At 38.4% G+C, this 23863-nt stretch overlaps 1 protein-coding gene across 1 annotated transcript; it reads left to right on the forward strand.

Moving 5' to 3' along the window:
• The first annotated feature begins 10663 nt into the window (after nucleotides 1–10663).
• slc13a3 (solute carrier family 13 member 3) lies at nucleotides 10664–21514 on the forward strand. Its single transcript, XM_061057846.1, has 13 exons — nucleotides 10664–11027; nucleotides 12771–13036; nucleotides 13626–13804; nucleotides 14929–14995; nucleotides 15636–15815; nucleotides 15915–16040; nucleotides 16248–16340; nucleotides 16444–16548; nucleotides 16685–16782; nucleotides 17840–17952; nucleotides 18887–19048; nucleotides 20575–20712; nucleotides 21066–21514. The coding sequence occupies exons 1-13, from the start codon at nucleotides 10920–10922 to the stop codon at nucleotides 21246–21248; spliced, it is 1818 nt and encodes a 605-aa protein (XP_060913829.1). The 5' UTR covers nucleotides 10664–10919; the 3' UTR covers nucleotides 21249–21514.
• Nucleotides 21515–23863: the final 2349 nt, after the last annotated feature.

A 23863-nucleotide genomic window follows, 5' to 3' on the forward strand; every position in this document is an offset into this window, starting at 1 on the left:
TTTTTACTCATATTGTGTGTTGGATAACCTGCTGCTGTAACGCCACAATTTCCCAGTTTGGGATCAATAAAGTAATTCTGTTCTAAAGTTGAAGATGAGGCAGAAAAGCCCCTCAAAAATGAAATCTTGAAAAAGCTGATTTCATCTTTGTCTGCTGTCGTTTGGCACTGAACAAAAAGAGCCTTGAACAATTTTAACCATAATAATGTCATGGAAAACAGCAGTATCGGTCGGTTTGCCACTTACTGTAATCAAGGCAGTACACATTAAATGTACCGCCATGAAGTTTCATACAGTCATGCATTGTCCTCAGAGAATACAGAGAAAACTTAATATTCCCTTTAGCTCCATGAGGTCGCTTTAAGCCTAAAAAACTATTCAACAAATATCACCTTGTGGTTCTTTTCCTCTGACGTCACGCTCAGGGTGAGAAGCTTAAATGCTGTTATAATGTTGTGCTCATGTGTCCCAGGTTGTAAGTCTTATGAACGTATGAAATCTGACTAATCATGAAAAGGTCAACCCTTCCAGATTGATCAACTGACAATGAATGAGGAACTCTGCAGGGAAACCGGGAAATATTGTTACATAATATATATAATAATGTTACACAAGAAGATTGAAAACACGTAAAATAAAGCTGAGGTATCAACTCAAATCTTCAACACATTCAAAATTTGAAGTACAACGTACCGGTGGTGGTCGAATGCTAACATTAGCTGCTACCTAAAAGAAGCATTCGTTGTCAAATGTATTGTTCTTCCTTTAAATGAGACCTGCTGTCCCTCTCTTTCAGTTGCTTTTAAACTGGGACTCAATGAAAATATGAGGATATATCAGATGACATTTTGAGCTGAAACCAAAAACACAGAAAGTTATGATGACAAATACGAACCAACTTTCCTTTTAGGAATTGGACATCCTCGTCTTTGGCCAGAGAAACAGATCTTTATCTTCTAAATGTTATAAGCCATTATCGTTTGTTTTTTTCTTTATCTCCTCCAATTTATCCTTTTATTTTTTGGTTGGTTAAATGAATTCTTTATCGAGTGTCAAGTACATCCTGTTTTTTATTCTGCTGCTTATGTATTTTGTTTTAAAGCTTCTGTGCTCTGTGATTTACGTCGCTTTGGATGATAGTCTCTGCTAAATGAATAATAGAATTGTAGAATTAGTTCCTTTCTGCAAAAAGAAGTTTCTTATTTCGTTATATGAACTGAATTTAAATAAGAAGGTTACATTTTGTTCAGGCTTTACTTTAAACTACACACTTCCTAAAAATGACCTTCATTAGTGGATTTTCCTCCTGACAACAACATCATCTCTGAGCCTGTCCAGCACTGAAACATTGGTACTGTTACGGCCCATCAAAGAGCCATATATCTGTCACACCCCTGTAAACATGCACAGCCTTCATGGGAAAGTCTCGGCGTACAGGACCTGTGGGAGGGACGGCGGAACCATTGGGACGTTTCATTGCAGCAAACAGAGCAAACAGTCAGAGGATTTCCTCAATCAGAGGCGAGAGAGTGTGCAGCGAACAACCTCGCTGACAGAAACATGGAGACCTGCGCTAGCAGCTGGGCGTGCTAACAACCTCTGGGATTTATTGTGGCGTGCAACACCCTTACATAGAGCCAGAATCAAACACATACATGCACATACAACACGTGCACTCATTCACATTTACACCACCTTTCAAACCCTTCAGAGAATCACAACTTTGATGACATGCTTCAGCAGTTTTTGTCAGAGACTTTGTTTTTCTATATCTGTACTATTTCCTTGTAACACATAGTTTGTTTTAATGTGAAACCCCCATGGGTTTGACTCAGAGGTTTAATAAATTCAGAATCAGAACATCTGCAGTGACAAACAAGTGAGAGATATTCCAAAAATGTGGAGTATCATTGCTTGTATTTGGGATTTTACCCCCCGTCGTAAAAACTGCTCACAGCTGCAGTTTCCCGGCGTCCAATCGGAAGAGGCCAAAAGAAAAAAATCCTCATCTCCACTCGTGTTTTGTTTTGTTCTGTGGTAACATCAGTACATTGCTGCGGCCCTGTGTTGGCCGTGCCAGCTGCTACTGAATGAGGCATTGTTTAATGCAGATGGGGGAATCCAAAGGCCTCACTCTTTCCTTTCCATAAAGCAGCTCCGCTATTAATAACATATATCGACCTCCTTTGTCAACAAGAGCGACACATACAAATAATATGTTGAAGGGAGACAATAGGGATTTCCCTGAGATGAAAACAACAGGATGAGCTTGTCTCATATATGAGAGTGTGTGTGTGTGTGTGTGTGTGTGTGATTGATGTGACCCTCCAGTATGTCGGCCTGTTTGTCTCTTACATGCAGGTAAAATCCACTTTACAGGACAAAGCTATTTTTGAGCTTGTTGCACAGAATTAGGTTGAACAGGTTTCCATTCAAACAATAAATCTACAGAATGTATTCAAATATACATACAGTAACTACAGTCACATTGTTTTAATTACTTTTATTGTAAAACATTTAGTTGATATTTGTTGGACAACTGATCTGACTTGTTGATCATAACAATAAGTTCAGTCAGTAGACTTTGTTTTTGATCTAAATAAAAAACTACACCCTGTTTGACAAGTAATCTGAACCGAAGCTCATGTGTAACTGCACTCTTTAGTTGAATGTGCACTGAAAACAGAGACCTTTGCTGAAGTAAAGATGCTGTTTTTTTTTTGTATTATTAAAAAAAGCTTTACAGTATTTACACAGTTATGGTGCACTGCTATCCACAGCCACATGGTGGCTGAAAATCATTGTGTCCCTTCCCCTCAGCTGCACATCAGCGCCTTCATAGGAAACTTTGACTGTGTCGATGAGAAGAAGTGAAGAAAAAAGAAACACGATCTGATTCAGAAAACACAAGAGCGTGAAGGATGTCTCATAAGGTGCTGTTCATAAAGGTGAGTTAAACCAGACTCTAGCTTCACTACAAAACATCAAAAGCAGTTTGGTGCATTGCTGCTGTTTCCTCTGATGATAAATCTTTGAACACGGCTGTAATGATCTCAGGTGCTGTTGGTGCATTTCACAACTCAGAGTCAGACGGAGTATCATGCAAAGTGCCAAGACGATGTGACACTGAGGTGTTCAGACTTGGGCAGCATGGAGTTCCTCTCAGTGGCCTGGTACAAGGTCAGTGTCACATTTCAGGCTTTGAATGAGTCTAAAAGAAGGAATCAACACAACGATGGTTCATTTGATCTTCATGTTTCATTCTGTCAATCAGAGGTTGATCAAATGTCTTTTGTGCTTCTCCCTTTTGAACAGATCGACCAGCAGAAGTCCCACGGCATTATCAGGAGAAATAAAGGTCAGGAGGAATCAGAGATCTACAACTTCACTCGTCCGGCCGTGTTTGGAGAGAACTACGGTTTGTTTCTCAGCAGTGTGACGCCTGAAGATTCAGGAATCTACGAGTGTGACATCAGTGCTGATCTGGGGTATAGAAATAAGTATCCCAAGGTCCACCTGACTGTTGAGGGTAAGCTTTGAACTTCATTTCCTCCACATTTTGCAGAATACTAAACTAATCGAGAGCATCTGATCTGAGCTCCCCACATATCTGATCTTTGTATGTTGTACTTCTAATGTTGTCACGATGGATATTTATGGCAGCGGCAGGTGGAACAGCTTATTTCTTTTTACAATTGACAGCTTCAGATCAGCTGGATAAAGTATGTGAGTTGTAAAAAGTGAAAGTACTGTATGTCGTATATGTCACTGATTCAAAGATGAAAGTTTGTGAGAAGTTGTAAATAGCCAAAAAGCAGTAACAGTTGAATCCATAAACCAGAAATTTCCAGTATGATCAGAATAAAAGGTTAAGTAGCAGCAAATGTTCAGAAATGTTTATTTTGATACAGCTTTCTAAAAAAGCACCAACGCTTACAAATTTACCAATAAAGACACAATCATTGAATGAGTTCCTGAGAGAAAAAAAGTTACCTATATATTTAAAAAGTTTAATGACCTACATTGAATATCTGAGTCAAATTTACTGTAGAGGCCACATCACACGGCAGGAAATAATACGTTTACACCTCAAACAAACTTAGATTATTTCCTTTCCCATGTACAGCCAACATATTTCCAGGCATACATGTTCTACTTTTAATCCAAAATAAATGTCCTCCAGTCAATCATGTCTGCCACTGCTTGATAAAATTATATTTTGTGGTATAATATTGATGTCAGCGTAGAAAATGTGTGAGATTTACACCAGTCTGTGCTGACACAAGTTTCTTCTATTTGTCCTCTCTACATACAGAGTGTGCGACGCAGGCCGAACTGACAACATCAACAAATGCATCGAATTCTACTCAGTGGCCCAGCCATGATCATGAGAAGGACCTGCCCGCCATGTGGAGCGTTACAGGCTTCATGGCCATGGGACTCGCCAAAATCATTCTATCTGTCATCAGCATATCGGTAGGAGGCAAACATGGTTGACCTGATTTATTTGTGAAACACGAGAGTTGTGGATGAATTATTAACAACAATTAAATAGAAATGTGGAATAAATAGGAGGAATGAGTTAAACCAGTGGTTCTCAACTGGTGGGTCGGGACCCAAAAGTGGGTCGCACAGCCATTTCCAGTGGGTCGTCAATGTGAGCCTGGAAACAAAAATAATGTTGCAAAAAAGTCTAAGATACGCTTTTTTACCACATTTGGTAACACTTTATATGAAGGTGCTTGTAATAAGCTGTAATTAATAGGTAAGAAGTCACTTATAAGACGTTATAAGACCTTATTAGATTCTTATTAACACAAATAAGACTATATAAGTGTTAATAGAGGCATAATTAAAACCTTTATTATGTCTTACAAGACACTTATAGGCTCTTATTAGAAACATATTAACAGTTTATATACGGTCATAAACATTAATAAGATGCTTATTAACATTTATAAGACTTTGTAAGGAACTATAAATCCTTATAAAGATGAATAAATACTTTATTATGCACTTATTATGAGCTAATAAAGCTCCTCTGCAGGTACTGGATCACTACTTATAAAGATTAGTAAATACTTTATTATGCACTTATTAGTGTTACCAAATATTTGTTTTATTCTATCAATTTTTCATGAGTGGTTGAAAATTTCTGAAGATTTTCAGAAAATGAAAATGTTTAAGGAGGTGTTGGTGGTTCCTGAGGCTCGAACAGTTGAGAAGCACTGAGTTAAAAGATTAGATATAAGAGGTGCAACTGGGAGGTGCTGGTGTGAAAAACACAACAGATAAAGGCTTGTTTGTCAGTTTGAGGAGGGGCTTTGTTACTGCTTTTTGATGAGCTGCAGGTAGATGAATGACTGACTGTAAGGCAGACAGAAAATGTTATCAAGTTATAAGGAGATGACTCTTTGTAACAACTCATTTAGACATTTTCTGATCTGATGCCTCAATCAGCAGGGCTCTTATGAAATTATTATAAATAACTGAGACAATAAACGTGATTAAGGGTCGGTCGAAGTTCTAGCAGAAATTATGAACTTTTACGTTTTTGGAAAATGTGTTGGTTTGTGTTTGAATGACTGATACTTTCTGGAGGTAGGAGTTTGCCGTGGCTCAGAGGAGTAGAGGCAGTCATCTCCTTGGGCAAGACACCGAAACCCCAAATTGCTCTCACTGCTGCATGAGCGGTGTGTGAGTGCTGTAAACAGGATTAGATCATACTGATGGATGCTTTACAGAGCAGCATGGAGCAGGTGCTTAAAGAGCTTTGAGTAGACACAAGTCTAGCAAAGCGCTATATAAACTCAATTTAATTTAAGGTAATAGGGGAGCATAGGGACAAACAAGTCTAGAGTCATACTTTGAAGAAGCAGTGTTGAAGAAGTGGGGAGCTTTTGTTCCAGTTACTGGCAGGAATTGAACAATTTGACTCCTAGGTATGTTTTGGTAAATGTGTAATTAAAAAAAGCTTCTTTGTTTTTTGTTTTTTTTTTACCTCAAATTAAGTTGTTTTAATCAGGGCCACACACACACACAGTTTCTACAGTAGCCCAGAGTGGACAAACTACACAAAAGCGGCCTGGTAGCAAACTTGACTCCTCTGTATTACAATTATATGTTACTGAAGTCGTTTTCCAGTTAAAACATCACCTATTCTTTGATTATTTTATGAATTATAGAGTGAATAATACAATATATATTTGTATTAAGCTGCAGGAGTGAATTATTTGGTTTTAAAAAAGTGGAGGAACGTCACAGCAGAGTCAAAGATTTGCGTCCACGCTCTTTTGTTTAGGTTATAAACGCACCTCGACAGGAAGGGACCATAAAAGTTTCAGTAATGTGGAAGTCACACTTTATCGGTTCTGTATTATTAGGTTAGCTACTTTGACAAACTTCACCAGTTAACGTGGTACAAATAAACACAATACCAACACCTTTTAGGCTGCCTGCAACATGAACTTATGAAGGTCTTCATTATGTGATATTTTATGATATTGAGGAAGACATTTCTTCACATAATCCCACACAATGCTCCGTATACACACACACATAATAACCAAGTATATGTAATACATCTCTGACTGTGTCAACTACAATCAGACATTTTTCTCGTCATGCCTGTTGAGTTGTGTTATGTTAGACTTCTTAATGTCCAGGGAGTGTGTTCTTTGAAGATGATTTACAAATGCTTAAGTTTCTCTACTTCAGAGAGAAAACTGTGCAGAATGAATGGCAGTTTATTATTTGTGTTTATTAAGAGTCACCCCTTTATATGGTAGTTGACTTATAGATGTTGTCACTGTGTGGGAATGTAACACATCCTCTGTCGTGATGAGTTCTGTTTTTTTTGTTTGCAGCAGACTGTAGGCAAGAGTAACTTCTGCTTTGAGGCACTGTTTCCTCTACAGGGGTATTTTTTATGTTTCACACACAGTGGGTGGGCTTCTTTCCAGTTTTTTTTTTCTTTAAAAAAAAAAAACCCAAATGTCAAGTGACGGTTCTCTTTTTGTCTTTCTGTGCTTGTTCAGGTAATTCGAGCTGTTGGTATCAGGTCATCGAGGCAACAGAGGCGACAGTGGTGAAGCGGACTCTCCCACCTTCAGTAAAAAAAAAGTCTTAAAAATCCTCTAAACCGTCTATAAGAAGTCGGTTTATTTCTTTTTTTTTATTTATTTATTGCACCTAATTTGTTTTCAGACATTTATATTTTTTCAAGTTAAGTTATATAAAATGACGTATCACTGTGCTACCTTTTCAGAAGTATTAAAGAGGTCAACTTGTTGTCTGTCAAAATTTCTGAGAACAGGAGAACAGGCTGGAGACGATGTGTGGCTTCTTTAGCGGAAACAAAGTACTCACCACATCACTAACACAGTGCTAGGGTATGAAGTAAAAGTGTATTAAAGGACTGATGTGTGGTGACAGATATAGGCAAAATTAATATCTAATTTATGCGATCTAATTGCACTGGGAGTTTCACACATTTCTGATTTTCAAACATTAACCAACAATGTTTTAGCTATACATTTCCAAAAGTTATTTAAAACCATTTTAAATTGGCTGTTTTTTTTTATTTTTTATTGTGCTGTTGAAAAATTCAAAGAGTTTGGATTTCTTCTAACTTTGTATGACAAAGTTCAGAAACCATAAGCCTATCTCTCAGTTTGTGGTTTTCCTCCAGTGTGTCACAACTTTACTTCCTGGCTTGAAGAAATGCTGCCAACATCAACACCAGATAAATAAACATCATTATTATTTCTTATATACCAAGACATTTGTACTGCTGTTCTTAAGTTTGTCGTGCTGTTTGATTGTGGTGTTCTCTGTGGTTGTTATGTTTTGATTTTGCAGCACATTTGTCATTTTGTTGTTTTTTTTAAATGTATAAATACATTTGTAATTGGATCATTTTAACCAAGCTACCACCAGATCTTTTGTGGCTGCGTTATCAACTAAACATCTCAACACTTGTCAGTTTCAGAGTTTCGTTTCACGCGTTAGTGTCAGATGTGAAGTCAAAGTGCAGCCCAGCATGTTGAGGTGTTGCTGTCACGCTGCTTGAGGATGTAAAGAAATCCACCTGCAGTGCAAACGCAGCCATCGTCACAGAGAAGTGGACCCACCGCTGAGCTCTCCTCCTGGTTTATAAAGTAGGACTGATGCAGGAAACACATTAACCGGATCACTGCCTTTACAGAACATCGATGTGAAATCAGTCAAACAGAAAGGCGACTCACTGAGAGCCGTTCAGCAGGTTCAGGGTGAGGAGAAAAATGTGCTCAGACTGCCACCTAGTGGTACATCCGCAGACTACAACAACGCAAAAACTATAACGGAATCATCAGGATTTGTTTTTAGAGATTTGTGTTTTTAAGGTCTAATACAGTGTCTCCTTTTATATGTTTAGAAAGTGTGAACATTTAACATTTCTGTAGTTACACTTTTATGTTTTAATGCTTCTTGTCAAACTTTTATTGCTCTTCTTTTGTATTTTATAAAGCTGACTCTAGGGCCAACACACACAATTCCCAATGTACCTGTGCTGTCCTGAATCTGTGCAAATGGCATTAAACACCTATTGTATTTAATTTTATAATTTTATATAATATAATAATATAATATAATTTGAAGTATCTCCCCTTTAAGTGTATAGTGCACTGTGGTTGTCAGAACCTGTACAGTTGGTTTCTTTATTGCAGGGAGTGTGACGTACAATTTGGTTTTCTGACTCAGTTGGTGTCAATTTGGGAAATCTAGCATAATTCATATGTATTTTAATTTTTTAGATTTATAGTTTTACATCATTTATTTATGTATTTTCTGTTAAAGTATAGGTGAGTGAATGCAGGTTCATAGTGATTGAACACAGCCACATTTAATCACTTAAACAGTTGAGAAAATGTGGGGAAAAAAAGTAATTGGAGAAAAGAAATTCCAATATTTTGCATCAACATTTTCTGTTAACAACTGAACTGAAAAGAAGTCAAATCCAGATTTCATAAATTTCAGCTTTTATTGTTTTTCTTTGTTGTTGTTATCTGTGCTTTATATTGTTGATGTTGTGTGTGCAACAAGGACACAGCAGTGTGGCTCTAATGATGGATGTGCGCTCTTTGTTTTAAGAGGTCAATGTTAACATGCTTACAAGCTAAACTAAGATAATGGACAATAATAAACATTCTGCTGTGTTAGCATTATCAGTTGTGTATATGTTAGCATGCTAATATTAGCGCAAAGCAGCATCACTGTTCCTGCAGCCTCACAGACAGAGCTGCTAGCATGGCTGTACACTTTAGTTTTATCACGTGGCCATTAGTAAATGGTTGATTTTATTTGGTCATCCATAAAATATCTTTCATGTGTAGGTTGTGAAATGTTCTTCCCGGGTTTTACCACAACTCTTGTCGGAAAATTGGTATTTAAAAAAAATGAAAAGCTCTTGTAGCGTATTATTCTACTTCTAATATAACTCGGGGCACCAGCTCAAAGAATGAGCATAAATTAACTAACCTTAGTTAATTCATTAATTTATAAATCTGCCTCATATCATTGGGGTAAATTCTCAAGCAGTTAAAACCATAAAATTACACAGACAAAGTACTGAAATTTTATATGTGAAGTTTAATAAAGAAAAATTGTGAACGATCGAAGTAGTGGTGGTTTGAGGGTTGAGGTGGTGGGGTGGTGGGGTCTCAGGTGCTGAGAGTGACTCTGTTGGGGAGTCTTCTGAACACCGTTGGCATGCTGCAAGCTCCATGCCAAGGGGTGTTTTTTGCGGTTTTGGGCATGACGCACTTCCACGTCAAAACTTTGGAGTGCCATCAACCCGAGAGTTTGTTACCACTCCGTCCTTAATACGTTGGCTGTTGAGGAAGGTGACTGGCTGGGGATTGAACCGACATTCTTTTATATCAGAAATTGAGTATGTTGGTTAGGACAGATTGTTCAACAGGTCTAAAGTCAGTTGTTGAGATAGTCCAGAGCACATCAAAGGCATCCCCTGCCGTGTTGATTAACTCAGCAGACGGCTGTGTTCCTGTGTTTTGGGTGAGTTTGAGGTTACTCCAGGTCAATACGTTGCTTACACTCTGCTGACTATTAAAAATGCATATTTACTCTTTAAATCAGTGGTTCCCAAAGTGGGGGTCGGGACCCCCTGGGAGGTCGCGAGTTGCCTTCCAAAAACAAATGCAAACTGGAAATGACTTGAAATTACATATTTTACCTATTATTGTGAAATTAACTTACAAAAATGTTGGTCAATTAGTTTAAGGCTGCTGTATTTTTTAGTGTTGTGCTAATGTCAGTGTTTGGATAGGCCCATTAGTGCGTGCTGCTGTGTGCACCGTTATGCTTTAACCACTTCCAGGGACAGAAGGGGTCCCCAGTCTCTCGCATCGTTATTTTGGGGGTCGCAGGATGAAAAGTTTGGGAACCCCTGCTTTAAATGTTAATCCAAAGAGGCTTGTGCTTAAACAAAGGCCAGCGGGATTTTTTTCTTAATCCAAATTCCTTCAATCTTGTTGGAACTATTAAAGAGTTAAGGTGCACTTTCTTACCTCCCGTGAGAAATCAAGAGAAAAAAGTTTGGCAAACCAAACGAGTGACCCAATAAACAAGAATCAAGTCGTGCAGCAAGCAGCCTGTTAGCATGCACGAGCTGTGCAGAGGTCGTTTCCACTTCTCTGCCTAAAGATGCATCAGTCCTTCATGCTGAGGAGGCCTACAGACAAACTGACAGACTGTCCCTCTTAACTATTTGACACCACCCTACAGGAGTTAAACTGTATCAGTGTGCGTAGTTAATCTTCTCTGAACTCAGCGAGAGGCTTCAAAGTGTTCCCTGAGTGTTCCCCTCAGCCAGTCTGGAGCTCCTTTTTCTCTGAACGCAGAAACACTTCTCTGTAAGGATGAATGTTTCAGCTGTGTCCAAGAAGCTGTGGTGTGCCCACAAACAGCTGGTCATCCTGCTCACTCCTCTCCTGCTCCTGCCTTTACTTTTTACTCTGCCAGAAAAGGTGAGAGATTATTATTATTTTTTTTACATCATACCATTTCAGGTGTGCCTGTTTCTAAAAATGTGCGTCATTAATGAATTAATCAAATATATTCATCATTCTGAGGATACACAGGACTGTCCAGTGTACTCTGTGTATGAAAACTGCACAGGCATTAAGTTAATCTTTGGAATATCTGTTTGTATTGTATGATCTATACTCTGCAATCTGCATTAGGACAAATGTTAACATAGTAGTTCCAAGTGTGACAAAGAAATACATTTTAAGTGTCCCTGTTTTGATAATGCAATATCAGAGTAACTTCAAGAAAAGTCTCGATAAGAGCTGAAGTAATATATCAAGAAATCCAGATCACCAGGAAACAAATCAGTTATCTTTTGAGTACTAATGTCCAACACTGAGAAGTACATCTTTTGCAATTGTTAACAACTTACAGTGACAGTTCAGGAAAAAAAAAAGTGCTAATAAGTTAGCTATTCTTAATGCATTTTATTCTGTTTATGTATTTTATGCACACATGCAGTGGTGGTCTCAGGTTTTCTATGGAGCAGGGGCCAGAAAAGGCCCCCGCTGTGTGTGATGTGGCTCCAGTGTGCAGAGTCACGGTGCAGTTATAGTCAAACAGATCCAAACCCTGTGGAAGATTAAAAATCATTTCACTGAGGGACTGACATTTAAGGCAAAGCAATAATGTTAAAATGTATTATTATTATTTGATTTTGGAACTCATTATCCCGACAATTCCCTTTTTCTTACAAACCACCTAATAACCTTTTTCTGGACTCTTACATTTATTCTTTTTCTTTTCTCTTTCCCGCCTATAGCCTCTTTTAAGAAGTCTATACCGATCATTTTTCATGGGCTGTCCGCCATTAATCTCTGCCTTACAACATTTCACAATTTTCTTAGAAGAATGTACCTGCTCAACCAAAGTAACATGGTGCAAGAGGTGATGTTTAATGGCCCAGTTTCCCCCATTAAAAGCCATTGTTCCCTTGTAAATGATTTAAAAGCTGGTATTCAAAGGGAACATGGTCATTGAATCTTGTTCCCTTGCACATCGTGCCTCAGTAGAAGGCACCCTGTTTCTCTAAAATCAATCAGCCAGTGCAAACAAACAGGATTCTTATTCACACAAATGTAAACATGAATGTGTTAAAGCCTTTTTAACCTATCAGAAATGATTTAACACATAACCAAGATATTGTCATTCAAGTTTCTGTAAACTTTACTAATGTTGCATTTGAATGATTAGGCAACTAACACACAGCAGCTGTTGGGCTGTTTACATTAGCATTAGCATTAGCATCATATAATCACGTAATGTTTATTATGACAGTGAGCTGCTGCCCTCTTGGCCAGGTCACCCTTGTGAAAGAGGTCTTGAACTCAATGGGTTAATTATCGGGTTAAATAAAGGTTAAATACAAAAAATGTCATTGAGCCATGTGTAGATTCACACAGGTATTTAAGACAACGTTGATATCATATATGCATTTTGAACTTTATAACCATTTCGCCATAAGCTATAACGTAACCTGTCTTCTTTTCTCCTCTTGAACAGTGATTTTATTTTCGTAAACGTAAGCTGTACCACGAATGTTCCCAAATACTTAATCAATATCGCCCTAACCTATGAAGCATCAGTATGTTGCAAATTGTGGTAAATTCTTTCCTGGGATTTTTTAAACTTGTTTTCAAAGTTGCCTGATGATTACTGACCCCATGCTGCTTATCTTTCAGGAGGGAAAATGTCTTTATGTGGTGTTGCTGATGGCTATCTTTTGGTGCACAGAGGCCCTTCCTCTGGCCGTCACCGCGATGCTTCCCGTCTGTCTCTTCCCTACACTGGGAATCCTTCCATCCAAGAAAGTCTGTCCTCAGTACTTCCTCGAAACCAACTTTCTCTTCCTCAGCGGTCTGGTGATGGCCTCGTCCATCGAGGAATGGGGTCTTCATCGCAGAATAGCCCTGAAGGTCCTAACTATTGTGGGAGTGAAGCCAGCATGGTGAGAAGACTAAACAGGAAGCAAAGCAAAGTCTGCTGATGTTTAATGTGTTTCTTATTTCAAGGAAATCAAACAAAGACAGAATTGTTCCGACAAACATTTTCTCAGATAAATATCTCTATATAAATACTGCTGATTTATTTGTCAAAATGTCTGACTTTTTTCTTCTTCTTGATATTAATGTCAGTCAATATCCAAACTATAGCTCCTCATAGAAGAGAAAAACACAACATAGAAATATAAACCTACTTTGCATTTGTATTTTTAATAGCAGAATTATTTAAGGCATTAGATTTGCCCTTAAACTACAGTGTCCTCCCTACTTTAGAACATTTTATAGCCTTTAGAAAATACAAAATAAATAAAAAGTACATAAATGTTGCCCCCTTGAAGGAGCTGTGCCTTCCGTCCTTATGGTCTCGAGGCTACGAGCTCTTGGGTTTTGGAAAAGTAATTGAGAAAGGAAGATTTGTTTTGGACTCGAGACATGTTGAACTATAAGAAATCAATGCCAGCTTCATCCTGTGGGTGAGAATGCTCCTTTGGCTAATCAATGACGTTAAACTGTGTATTAAATGTATTTTTCCAGGCTCATAATGGGAATGATGCTGACAAGCGCCTTCCTGTCCATGTGGCTCAGTAACACCGCCACAACAGCCATGATGCTTCCCATTGCTAACGCCATCCTGGAGAGTTTGTTTGGAGACCTGGAGACCCTGAAGAAAAAGTGCAAGTCTCCAGAGGAAACTGAGGGAGATATCCTAAATGGTACATTGTCACATTGACACTTGACATTGAGTATGAACTTGTTTTCACTGCCTTGATGCTGGTCTGTGGGGGGCCCACAGAGAATTCTTACCCACTTTGAGTTTCTAGCAATGCTGCATTTGATTGTCTTTTCGAACTCACCGCACTCTTTAACCTTTTAAAAAACAGGAACCTGTTCTCCTGAAGAAGAAGAAGAAAACTTGAAACTAAACAGTACACCACCAACAAAAACTGAATGACAGGGGTCGTGAGTTGGGTAACTAACTAAACACTGCTGTTGTTATAAAAAAGGTAAAAAAAAAATATGGGCCTTCTTTCTTAAAGGTGGCGGAAGGAAACAGCCACCCGCTGATTCTATCAAAATGATAGACAAACATAAATTGGAGCCAAAACAAAAAGAGACGTGTGAGTCAATCAACAGAAAGGTAACGGAAGTCTGGAGTCGAAAGTGGCTGGAAGAAAAATTTATTTTCAAAACACACACACAACTGAGATTTTCATTCAAACAGAAAACACAGAAATCCAACCAATTGTGTTGACTCTGGAGATACACAGCGACTGAGCAGGGACACTTTAACTTCTCTGTACAGCCTCCCAGACAAGCCATCAGCTGAGGGAGAACATCACAGGTGCGATTGAGCAAGGAAACCTGTGACCCAGTTCCTTGGGAATCTATCCATAAGAAAGACTTCCAAAAGGTAGTCAACAAATCAATGGCTGACACATTCAGTGTCTGGTTAACAGCATTTTCTGCCTGTCCCCTAATTTAAATAAATAGAAAATATATGCCGGTGTACGTTGCTTGTCAGAAGAGTCCAAACCATAAACTTCAGTACACAGACAGTAGACGTGGCTGTTGTGTTATTTTAACATTGTCTGAATGACTGTTTAATATGTGATCCAATATGTGAACTTTGTACTGTTTTTTTCCGAAACGCAAAGTTGTTGGGTACAAAGTAGGTCAATAGTGAAATGGTAAGTGATTGGTGTTGCTGGATTCATCAAAAGCCGTATATTGAGTAGCTTAAGCACGTAATTTGTCTGCTGTTTATACTACACCAAGTTATTTTCTATGATTTAATTGTTGGGCCATGTGACAACGCCTTTTTTCCGTTTTCTTTTAGGTCATTCTGTAAAGCTGCATTCGCTGCCCTCAGTGCCCTCGGAAAAACAAATACTGTCGATAGACGGGTAAGAACGGACCAACCTGTTGATATTTTAACATTCAACTCAAATTGTGTTTTTTTTTTTTTTTTTGTGTGTGTTATATATTTATTGGCGATCTTTTGAGAATAAACTTGCCAAGAATAACGTGATACATCCACGCTACTATTAAGCTGTTAAATTTTTAAGATGCAGCCAGGCGACTGTTGGCGGAAAAAAAATAAAACCAATCGTAAAGTCGACACAAGCGAAATCCACTAGGTACTGTGGCTCTAAATCTGCTGTACAACTACAGCTTGTTTTTTTAACATTGTGTTTTTTCTATGGCTACTACAAGCTTAGAACTATAATCTGTTAAGTAGTTCACTTTGCCGGTTAGCAAATGAATATAGCATTGGAAGGAACCAGGCTAGCTGTTTCCATCTGTTTCATTTGTATTGCTAAGCTAGGCTAGGCTGACTGTCTGCTGGCTGCATATTCATGCTTATTGTAAAGACATTATACTGTATTCATCGAGGTGTAACCGTTTTCTAACAATGTTAAAATTGTTGCCTTTTTTTCTGGTTAATATCACTTTATAATCCTGATGATTTAAATCCTTAGCGCCTGCCAGAGTTAATGTGTTTAGCCATGTTTGATAATCCACGTTCATTGAAAACTTCAAAAGGCCAGATGGGACGGAGCAGACTGACCTGCTGACCGCTGAGGAAATCCAGTCGGAGGCTCAGTATCAGCTGAAGGTGTGGAAAGGATTCTTGATCTGTATTCCTTACGCAGCCAGTATCGGCGGCACCGCCACACTTACAGGCACCGCGCCAAACCTCATCCTGATTGGACAACTGAAGAGGTAACTTTTTTTATTTTATGCGTCACGGAAAGAGTGAACATGTTGCATTTAAGACCAACCCTTTTCCATTAGTTTGACATCATATCCTTTGTATTTCAGCTATTTTCCAGAATGTGACCTTATCAACTTTGGCTCCTGGTTTGCGTTTGCTTTCCCGCTCATGCTTCTCTTCCTGGTTTTGGGATGGCTTTGGATCTCTTTTCTCTACGGAGGATTGAATACACGGTAATGTGGTGTTGGACATTTGCTTGATGCACATTAATAAGTTTGCATACAGGTTAAATAAATGTACTGAAATGCTTTACTAGCTGGACCACCTCGCTATTTTCATGACACAATTCATACAATGAAATTTTATCTCTCTTAATTGTGCATTTTTTGTTCATATAGAATATGTTTTTATGTCATTATGTGTGTTTTTATCGTTTGCAGATTGTGCTTAAAGAAACACGACCGGCGAGCTGATGCAGAGGCCAGAGCGAGGGCTCTAATAGAGGAAGATTACAGAAAACTAGGGCCCATAAAGTGAGGACTCGTGTATGTCTTCAGATCTCGTGCGTTACAGGGTGAATGGCTGCACTGTTGCCCAGAACTTTTGACTTATTTTACTCTGAACACTTTATTTCAGTTTTGCAGAGGGAGCGATCTCTTTCTTTTTCGTCCTCTTTGCCGTTCTCTTGTTCACGAGAGATCCCAAATTTATCACCGGCTGGTCTGTGTTTTTTAAAAAAGGGTAAGAAAGGGACATTTGATGAAAATGAATGTTGTAGTTTCGCTTCCTGTTTGGGAATGATCATTGAATCTAAATATTGATAGGCCTTCTCATTATCTTTTTCTGTTAACCCCCCCTCCCCTTTCTTGTTCTGCAGGTACGTCTCAGATGCAGTCACTGGTGTTATTGTTGTGTCTATACTCTTCTTCTTCCCCTCGCAGAAACCTTCTCTGAGCTGGTGGTTTGACCCTAAAGGTCAGTCGGTTCTTTATCACCTGTTAATGTTTAATTTGCCAGACAGCACAGTCGGAATTCATTTCTGATCCTTATCTTATCTTATCTACTCGTTCTGCCTGTTATTATGAAATTAAGGTCCTGACATATCTATCAAGTGTGATTAGATGAGGGACAATCAACGCGAATTAAAAGGAGCAAAGTGTTATAATCACCTATTAAGATATATTAAAAAAATGGAAGACGTTTGCAGCTTGTGGGGTTTCATTAAGAAAGGTCAGGAGATCATTTGATCACCAGATATTAGAAATAAGATTCAAAGCCAGTCTGAGTACAGCGATTGCAAAATGCTGAAAATAAGCTGAGGAATGTTAATAATGTAGATTAGAGAGTCTGCGGAGCTCAAACTACAGTTTCTCTGTTTCTCTGATTATAATAATCTCTCAGAACTATGCTGTCACACTTTGGGGGGTTTTTCTTGTGTGTGTTTGTGCGAGCAAATGTGCACAAACTGTACTGTGTTGTGTGTGTTGAGGACACGTCTGCTCGATTGTGTATATTATGTTCAGCTGGTCAAATAAACCACAGGATGCAAGCAAAATAAAAAGAAATAGAAAAACCATCTTAGCCATCAAGTTCATGTTTCCCTCTCTATTTGTAACAAAAATATTTGAAGCAGCCAAGGCTACTTTAAGGGACCCTGAGTTGGTTTTTTGATCATTTTGCCTGATTTTGTGGTTATATTTCTGTTATTCTGTTGAGTGTCTTTACCATGAAACACACCATCAATTGAAGCTCAGAAACACATCATCTGTATGCGCAGGAAGTAAACAACACATTGTTATACTGAAATCTGTTTTTAAATGACCAATGAATATGTTTAAATGAGCAGCATTAATCTCGTAATCGCTAAGTGGGTGATGCATGATGCTATGGTTGTCGGAAACACTGAACTGATCAAACGGGATACTATATCTCCTGGCTGATCAAGTACTTTGAGTTATCTGTTGTATCTTTCATCACTAGAAGTACACTGATTTACATGCTTTAAAGTATCTTCAACATATTTTTTCCTCAGCTTCAAATACTCCGTATGTCCCTCTGTTATCATGGAAAAAAGCTCAGGACTCTGTCCCCTGGAATATCATTCTGCTGCTCGGAGGCGGCTTCGCTATGGCCAAAGGTTGTGAGGTAAACGATTTGACCGTGTGCTGTAATTGCAATCTTGCAGACAGCTGCTGTTTTCCCCTTCAATCACACTCAGGATGGAAAGCTATGCTGTTGTGGCATACTGCTTTGTTCCAGGTTATAGATGTAAAAAATACAGGAAATCTGAAACATTCATTTTAATTCAGCAGATTCATGAGACAATAGCTAATATGAGCATTCATCATACAAGCTAATATTAGGCTACTGGTAGCCTTGACTGTATTAATACTAACCACCTGATAGTCTTAAAAGATCAGTAGCTATTTAGATATGTTAGCTGATAAGTCTTTAGAAGCTAACATTCACTGCTCTCCAAAGTTAGCTAATGGGTTAGCAAATATGCTGTATGTTGACTTACTACCTTGAACACAGAAAAACTGAATTTAAACAGCATTTGAGATTTCCACTCATTAAGTCCAAAGGAAATGAACAGCAGGCGAATATGGCAAATTAAGTATGGGTGAATTTGTATGTTCTGCCATATAAATTAATCAAACAAAATGGGAAATTCTCCTGTTTGCTTTTCTGTCCAAAGTTTGAGAGTAAATGCTGCAGCCAAGCTACAGCTTCTTAGCTTAGCTAAGCTAACAAGGGGAATTTACTTGCGAGGCTTTGTGAAAATGTTACAAAATCTGGTTTTCATTATGTGATTCATTTATATTTGAACAAACTTTATAAACACGGACATGCTAGCTGTACTTGTAGTCTTTAAGGTATGCTAGGCTAACAAACTGTAACTTAGTTTGCTTCAGTTTCCTTCCACCTGAATGCAGGATGAATTACATGCAATGTTTCTGTTGTATCTCTCATTTCTCCTCCGTGCTGCTCTGCTCTGTTTGGTTTTGTCCTTCACTATGCTGTATTATGTTTTGATTTGATCTTTGACCCTTAACCCCGATCTTGTGGCTCTTGGCAGGAGTCTGGACTCGCCTCATGGATTGGAGGCCACCTCCAGCCTTTGGCCGAGGTCCCTCCTGCTGCAGCTGTGATGTTGATCACTGCTTTCCTAGCGTGTTTCACTGAGTTTGCCAGCAACACTGCCACGATTATCATATTTTTGCCCGTCATTGCAGAACTGGTAAGATCAAATTAAAGATAGCTAGTGGGACTAGAATCTGTTAGCTGTGTGTTCCTGTTGGCACTGTTGGCCAAATTCACACTAAGGCACTTGTTAATGTTTCACAAGTTTCTTGCCGACCTCATCCTTTATGTTATTCAAAGGCTTAGTTAGCGTGTTTAACTCTCACAATCGATGTTCTTATGTTTGTAGGCTGTTGGACATTAACTGCTGTTGGTATTAATTATTATCTTGGGCTTTTCAACTTTGTACCGGAGCTGATACTGCAAAGTAACTGTTGAAGAAATTACTAAGACTTGACTCCACACAATAAGACTCAGTTGACATCAGATGGCTTACGTTGTTACATAAGAAGAATACTCGAGGAGGCATGATTCAGCGTCCCACTTCTGTTCTCGTGTCTTGCTCAATCACATCTCCCGAACTTTTCGAAAGGCATCGCATATATCCCAAAAGACATCATCATTATCAGGGTCACATTGACCCACCTGGACTAAACTGTGATGTCAATAACACTGGAGCAGACAATAATTCTACCGAACACATTAGAGAACAGTGAATAAACCTAATGACATCTGTACATTATAATCTAAATAACTACAGAAATTCCACCACAGTAACCATTCAGAGAATCAATTACAGGCTACATATGGAGGCTGTGTCCTTCCTTCTCTCATAAATTTAAAATACTGAATAACGCAGAATTCGCTTAAATATTACCAAAAAAACACACACTTACCTGTAGTGGTAAGTAGGCATGCTCAAACGTATGGTACATTTTCTGGGGTTGTTAGAGTAGCATATATGAAAAGTCCCATAGTTCAATAAACTATACTTGCTGTTTCTGTTGCATTTAATAGGTATACATGTAATTATTCACTTCTCTGAACTGCGTAACCTTTAATACAGTTAACCTCAGGTTGGTAGCAGAAAGATGTAAATCTCAAAGCCTGGATATTAAACCAAACTACCTGGATAAATACATTAACCCGCACTCTGTTACCTCTATAAAGTTTATGGCCTGTAGTAAAATGATCTTCTTGTCACCATCAGGTCTTAATGTTTACTCCTCAAATACTCTGGTTAATGACTACATTTCTAGAAATATTGACATTCCTATGAGCTTCCTCTGTACTTAAAAAAAAAATACAGTAATTAACATTATGCATGCTGAATCTCAGCAATTTAGTAAATTTAGTCAAAATCAACAATTTAGTATTGTAATTCTGAACTAAACACAGTCGAGCAAAGTAAGACCTCATGGTACTGCTAGCGTGGCTCTTAGTCTATGAAGCCTATTTATGTCCAAAAGTAACTCAAAGTTGGAGCATTTTTTTTAATGACTGCTCTACATGACATCATACGAAAGATTCTAGATATCATGTGCGTCATTCACCGAGCAGCTGAGCTTGACATACTAGGTGTTTGAGAAAGGTTAAGATCCTGAATGTTACTTTTTCTTGGTTCAAACAATGTTTGTCCATATGCAATAATATTGTCATTAATAATGCCTTTTGTGTCTGTAGGCTAATCACGTCTCAGTGAACCCTCTGTACTTCATGATACCTGCAACAATTGGATGTTCATATGCCTTCATGCTGCCAGTGTCCACGCCTCCCAACTCCATCGCCTTTGCATCAGGACATCTCATGGTCACAGACATGGTAGGCTCCTCACATCAGTACTTGATCCTAAGTGTTGAGGAAATTACTAAGATTTGACTCCACACAATAAGACTCAGTTGACTCAGACGGCTTACGTTGATGAAAGTTTATACATAAGAAGAATACTCATGAGGATACCAAACATCCTTGCAGATATCAGGAAAAACAGTTGACACTCTCTAAGCTGTACTTGGTGTTCTAATAACAGCTGAACTCTGTCAGGTCTGACTGACATTAGAGAACAGTGAATAAACCTGCACATTATAATCTAAATAACTGCAGATATTCCACCACACTAAGCTATATTGTTATATTCATTACCTGTCCTCACGTGTTTGACCCTGTTTTCTCAGGTGAAGACTGGCTTTGTCATGAACATCCTGGGCGTTCTCTCAGTTTCTCTTGCCATGAACACGTGGGGCGTCGCCATGTTCAACTTGAACACTTATCCAGAGTGGGCTCATCCCCTGAACAAGTCTGCTGTTCTTACAGGTGTCCACCGCTCATCTGTCCAGTTGCTCAATACTACACACTGATGATCACACACTTTATCTCAGCATGAGCATAGAGGAAGTGTCAGAGGGATTGCCTGTTGACATAAACTCTATGGCTGTATCCGAATTGCCAAGTACCGACTCAATCTGTCAGTAGGCAGTAGGCAGTAGGCAGTACCTACTCTCCGTGCTGTATACTGTTTAGTACCTACTATTCAGTAGGCGCGCACAGTCGGCAGATATTTGTTCCTACTTCGTCTGATTCATTCAGTATGGAAGTGGCGTCTTTTTTTACGTTACCCGAACCGGCCGCATCCACCCGTTTTTTTTTTTGTTTAGCTTTATTCAAGAAGAGTAATGCGCATAGTCAGTCAGGCAAACAAAAAACAATATCACAAGTAAAAGACAGATTAAATAACATACAGTACATAAAGAAAAGTACAAATGAAAGACTAATATACAGTAAAGTAAAATAAACCAATAAAGACGCATTTAAATAGTGAAATCATTATTTAAATAGAGGGAGAAAGGTTTTATAATAATGCAAACATTTGTTATATTTTCTGTTGTTAATTAAAAGTAGTGATTTCAGTCTGGACTTTAAATGTAGATTAAAAATTTATTATATTAATCCACGCTCGTTTGTTTTGATTTGGAAGCGGACGTGACGTGACGATTTACGTTTAATTTCGCACAGCATTGTGGGTGGTAAAATACAATTCATTTCCTGAAAGCACGCATCCGATCCAAACTGCATAAAACCCGGAAGTTAGTATCCATACTGAGATGTTCAGTGTACTGAGGTGGACCCAGAAAATGCATACTGAATGACCAGGAGAGTTCAGTATACTGAAACTCCCTACTGAAAAGTACGCACTGCATACTGAACTGTGGATATTCGGAAACGGCCTCTGTCACTGCTCTGGGGGCTTCAGCTGTTACCTGTTTTGATGAATTCAATTCAATCCCATTACATTTAAATGTCTTTTGAAGCTCTGAAGGTCAAGATTTCATGCTGAGAACTGATAGTCTTTCTACATCAGTGCTAAGTTAGCCGTGGACTAAAGGCAAAGTATTGCCCAGGAAAAATGTCATCCAGTTTCTCTGACTGCCTAACGGACTGCTCGATGGGAAAACATCAAAGCTCTTTGATGGTTTTTTGGTTGATTTTGCGTGGCGTAAGACCCAAGAATGTCTAGAAATACAAAGCCAGTCTTTTGCCAGTGCTCTTATTTGCTTTGATAGGTCAAAATGAGTTTTTAATTGTATTTAAAATGAAACAGTTTCATAACCAGTTTAAAAAGCCTCATTGAAGGTTTAGGCTGAAACAATGCACTAAGGTAAAACAAGCTTTAAGCTTTAAACTGGGCAGGAGAGAATTTAAAATTCAACACCTTCAACAACCGCAGACAGAGCTTTGAAGAGTGCTTTATATTTTTAAACTCCAGACTGAAGAGTTTTCTGATCATATTGCTGCTACCAGTCTGACCTCTGCTGGAAGATTTATAGATATATAAGATATGCCACTGTAAAATATAAAAATGTTTTCATCAATCAAAAAGAGATGATGTGAGTTGTTTATGTGTTACATGACACATGTGAAGTTGCCAAAGCCATTGAATATAAAAACATGCAATCTGTATGAGAGAAGAAATCAACACAAATGAATTCATTTTGTTTCAAAGTGATTTGTATTAAAAAAAACTAGGAAATAAAGTTTTTGAGTCCGTACAATTATTCACTTGGTCTTTTTATTTCCTGTAATGGGTTATTACAAGCTGTATCTGCAGTACTGCAGGTTTCACACATATTCAACACATTTTGGCCTCTAAGCACACACTCACACACACACACACACGGACACACACACACACACACACACACACACACGGACGGACACACACACACACACACACACACACACACACACGGACACACACACACACACGCTCGCGCACACAGCCAGAGGGAGCACACAGCTGTAAATTCCTTACAATGTTTGTTTGCTGTAGTAAACTCTCAGAAGTCACGAGGCCTCAAAACAATGGTTTACTTGTGCAAGGATGTGGTGGTTACTCAATGTTAGCAGGGCCGGTGCAAAAGGTCCTGTGGTGATTAAATGCAAAATTGTAAAATGCTCAACTGAAACCCACTGACCATGACAGGATGTTCCCAACCGTCTGCACAACACAAACAACCTCTGACACAGATTTCAACCAAAGCTGATTTATATCTCTGTTTTTCCAGGAGTTTAAGACCAACAGGAAATATTTAATTTACTGTAGATGTAATCAACACAAATGCAAATGAGGTATTTTCTATTGATCATAAATATTATCCTTTAAATCCATCTTTTGGGGGAGAATTTTCTCAAATCAAATCAACAAATAGGCTATGTGTTTTTTATATTGTGGTATATTAAGTAAAATGTCAATATTAACCAAATAAGGATTTAAAACTGACTTACGGTAAGTTGATTAGGAAACTTAAATGCAGTCCTTAAAAGTAACAGGGAAAAAAAGGGCAACAGCTGGTCCAACAGCAGGATGATTCAACAAATCAACACTGTGTTAGTAGGATCGAGCAGATAGCTAGTGTAGTGGTAGCTTTGTTAACAGAACAACAAAAACAACAGAGAAAATTACACAAAACAAAAC

Source organism: Labrus mixtus, chromosome 15 (assembly GCF_963584025.1).
Source record: "Labrus mixtus chromosome 15, fLabMix1.1, whole genome shotgun sequence".
Lineage (NCBI taxonomy): Eukaryota > Metazoa > Chordata > Actinopteri > Labriformes > Labridae > Labrus > Labrus mixtus.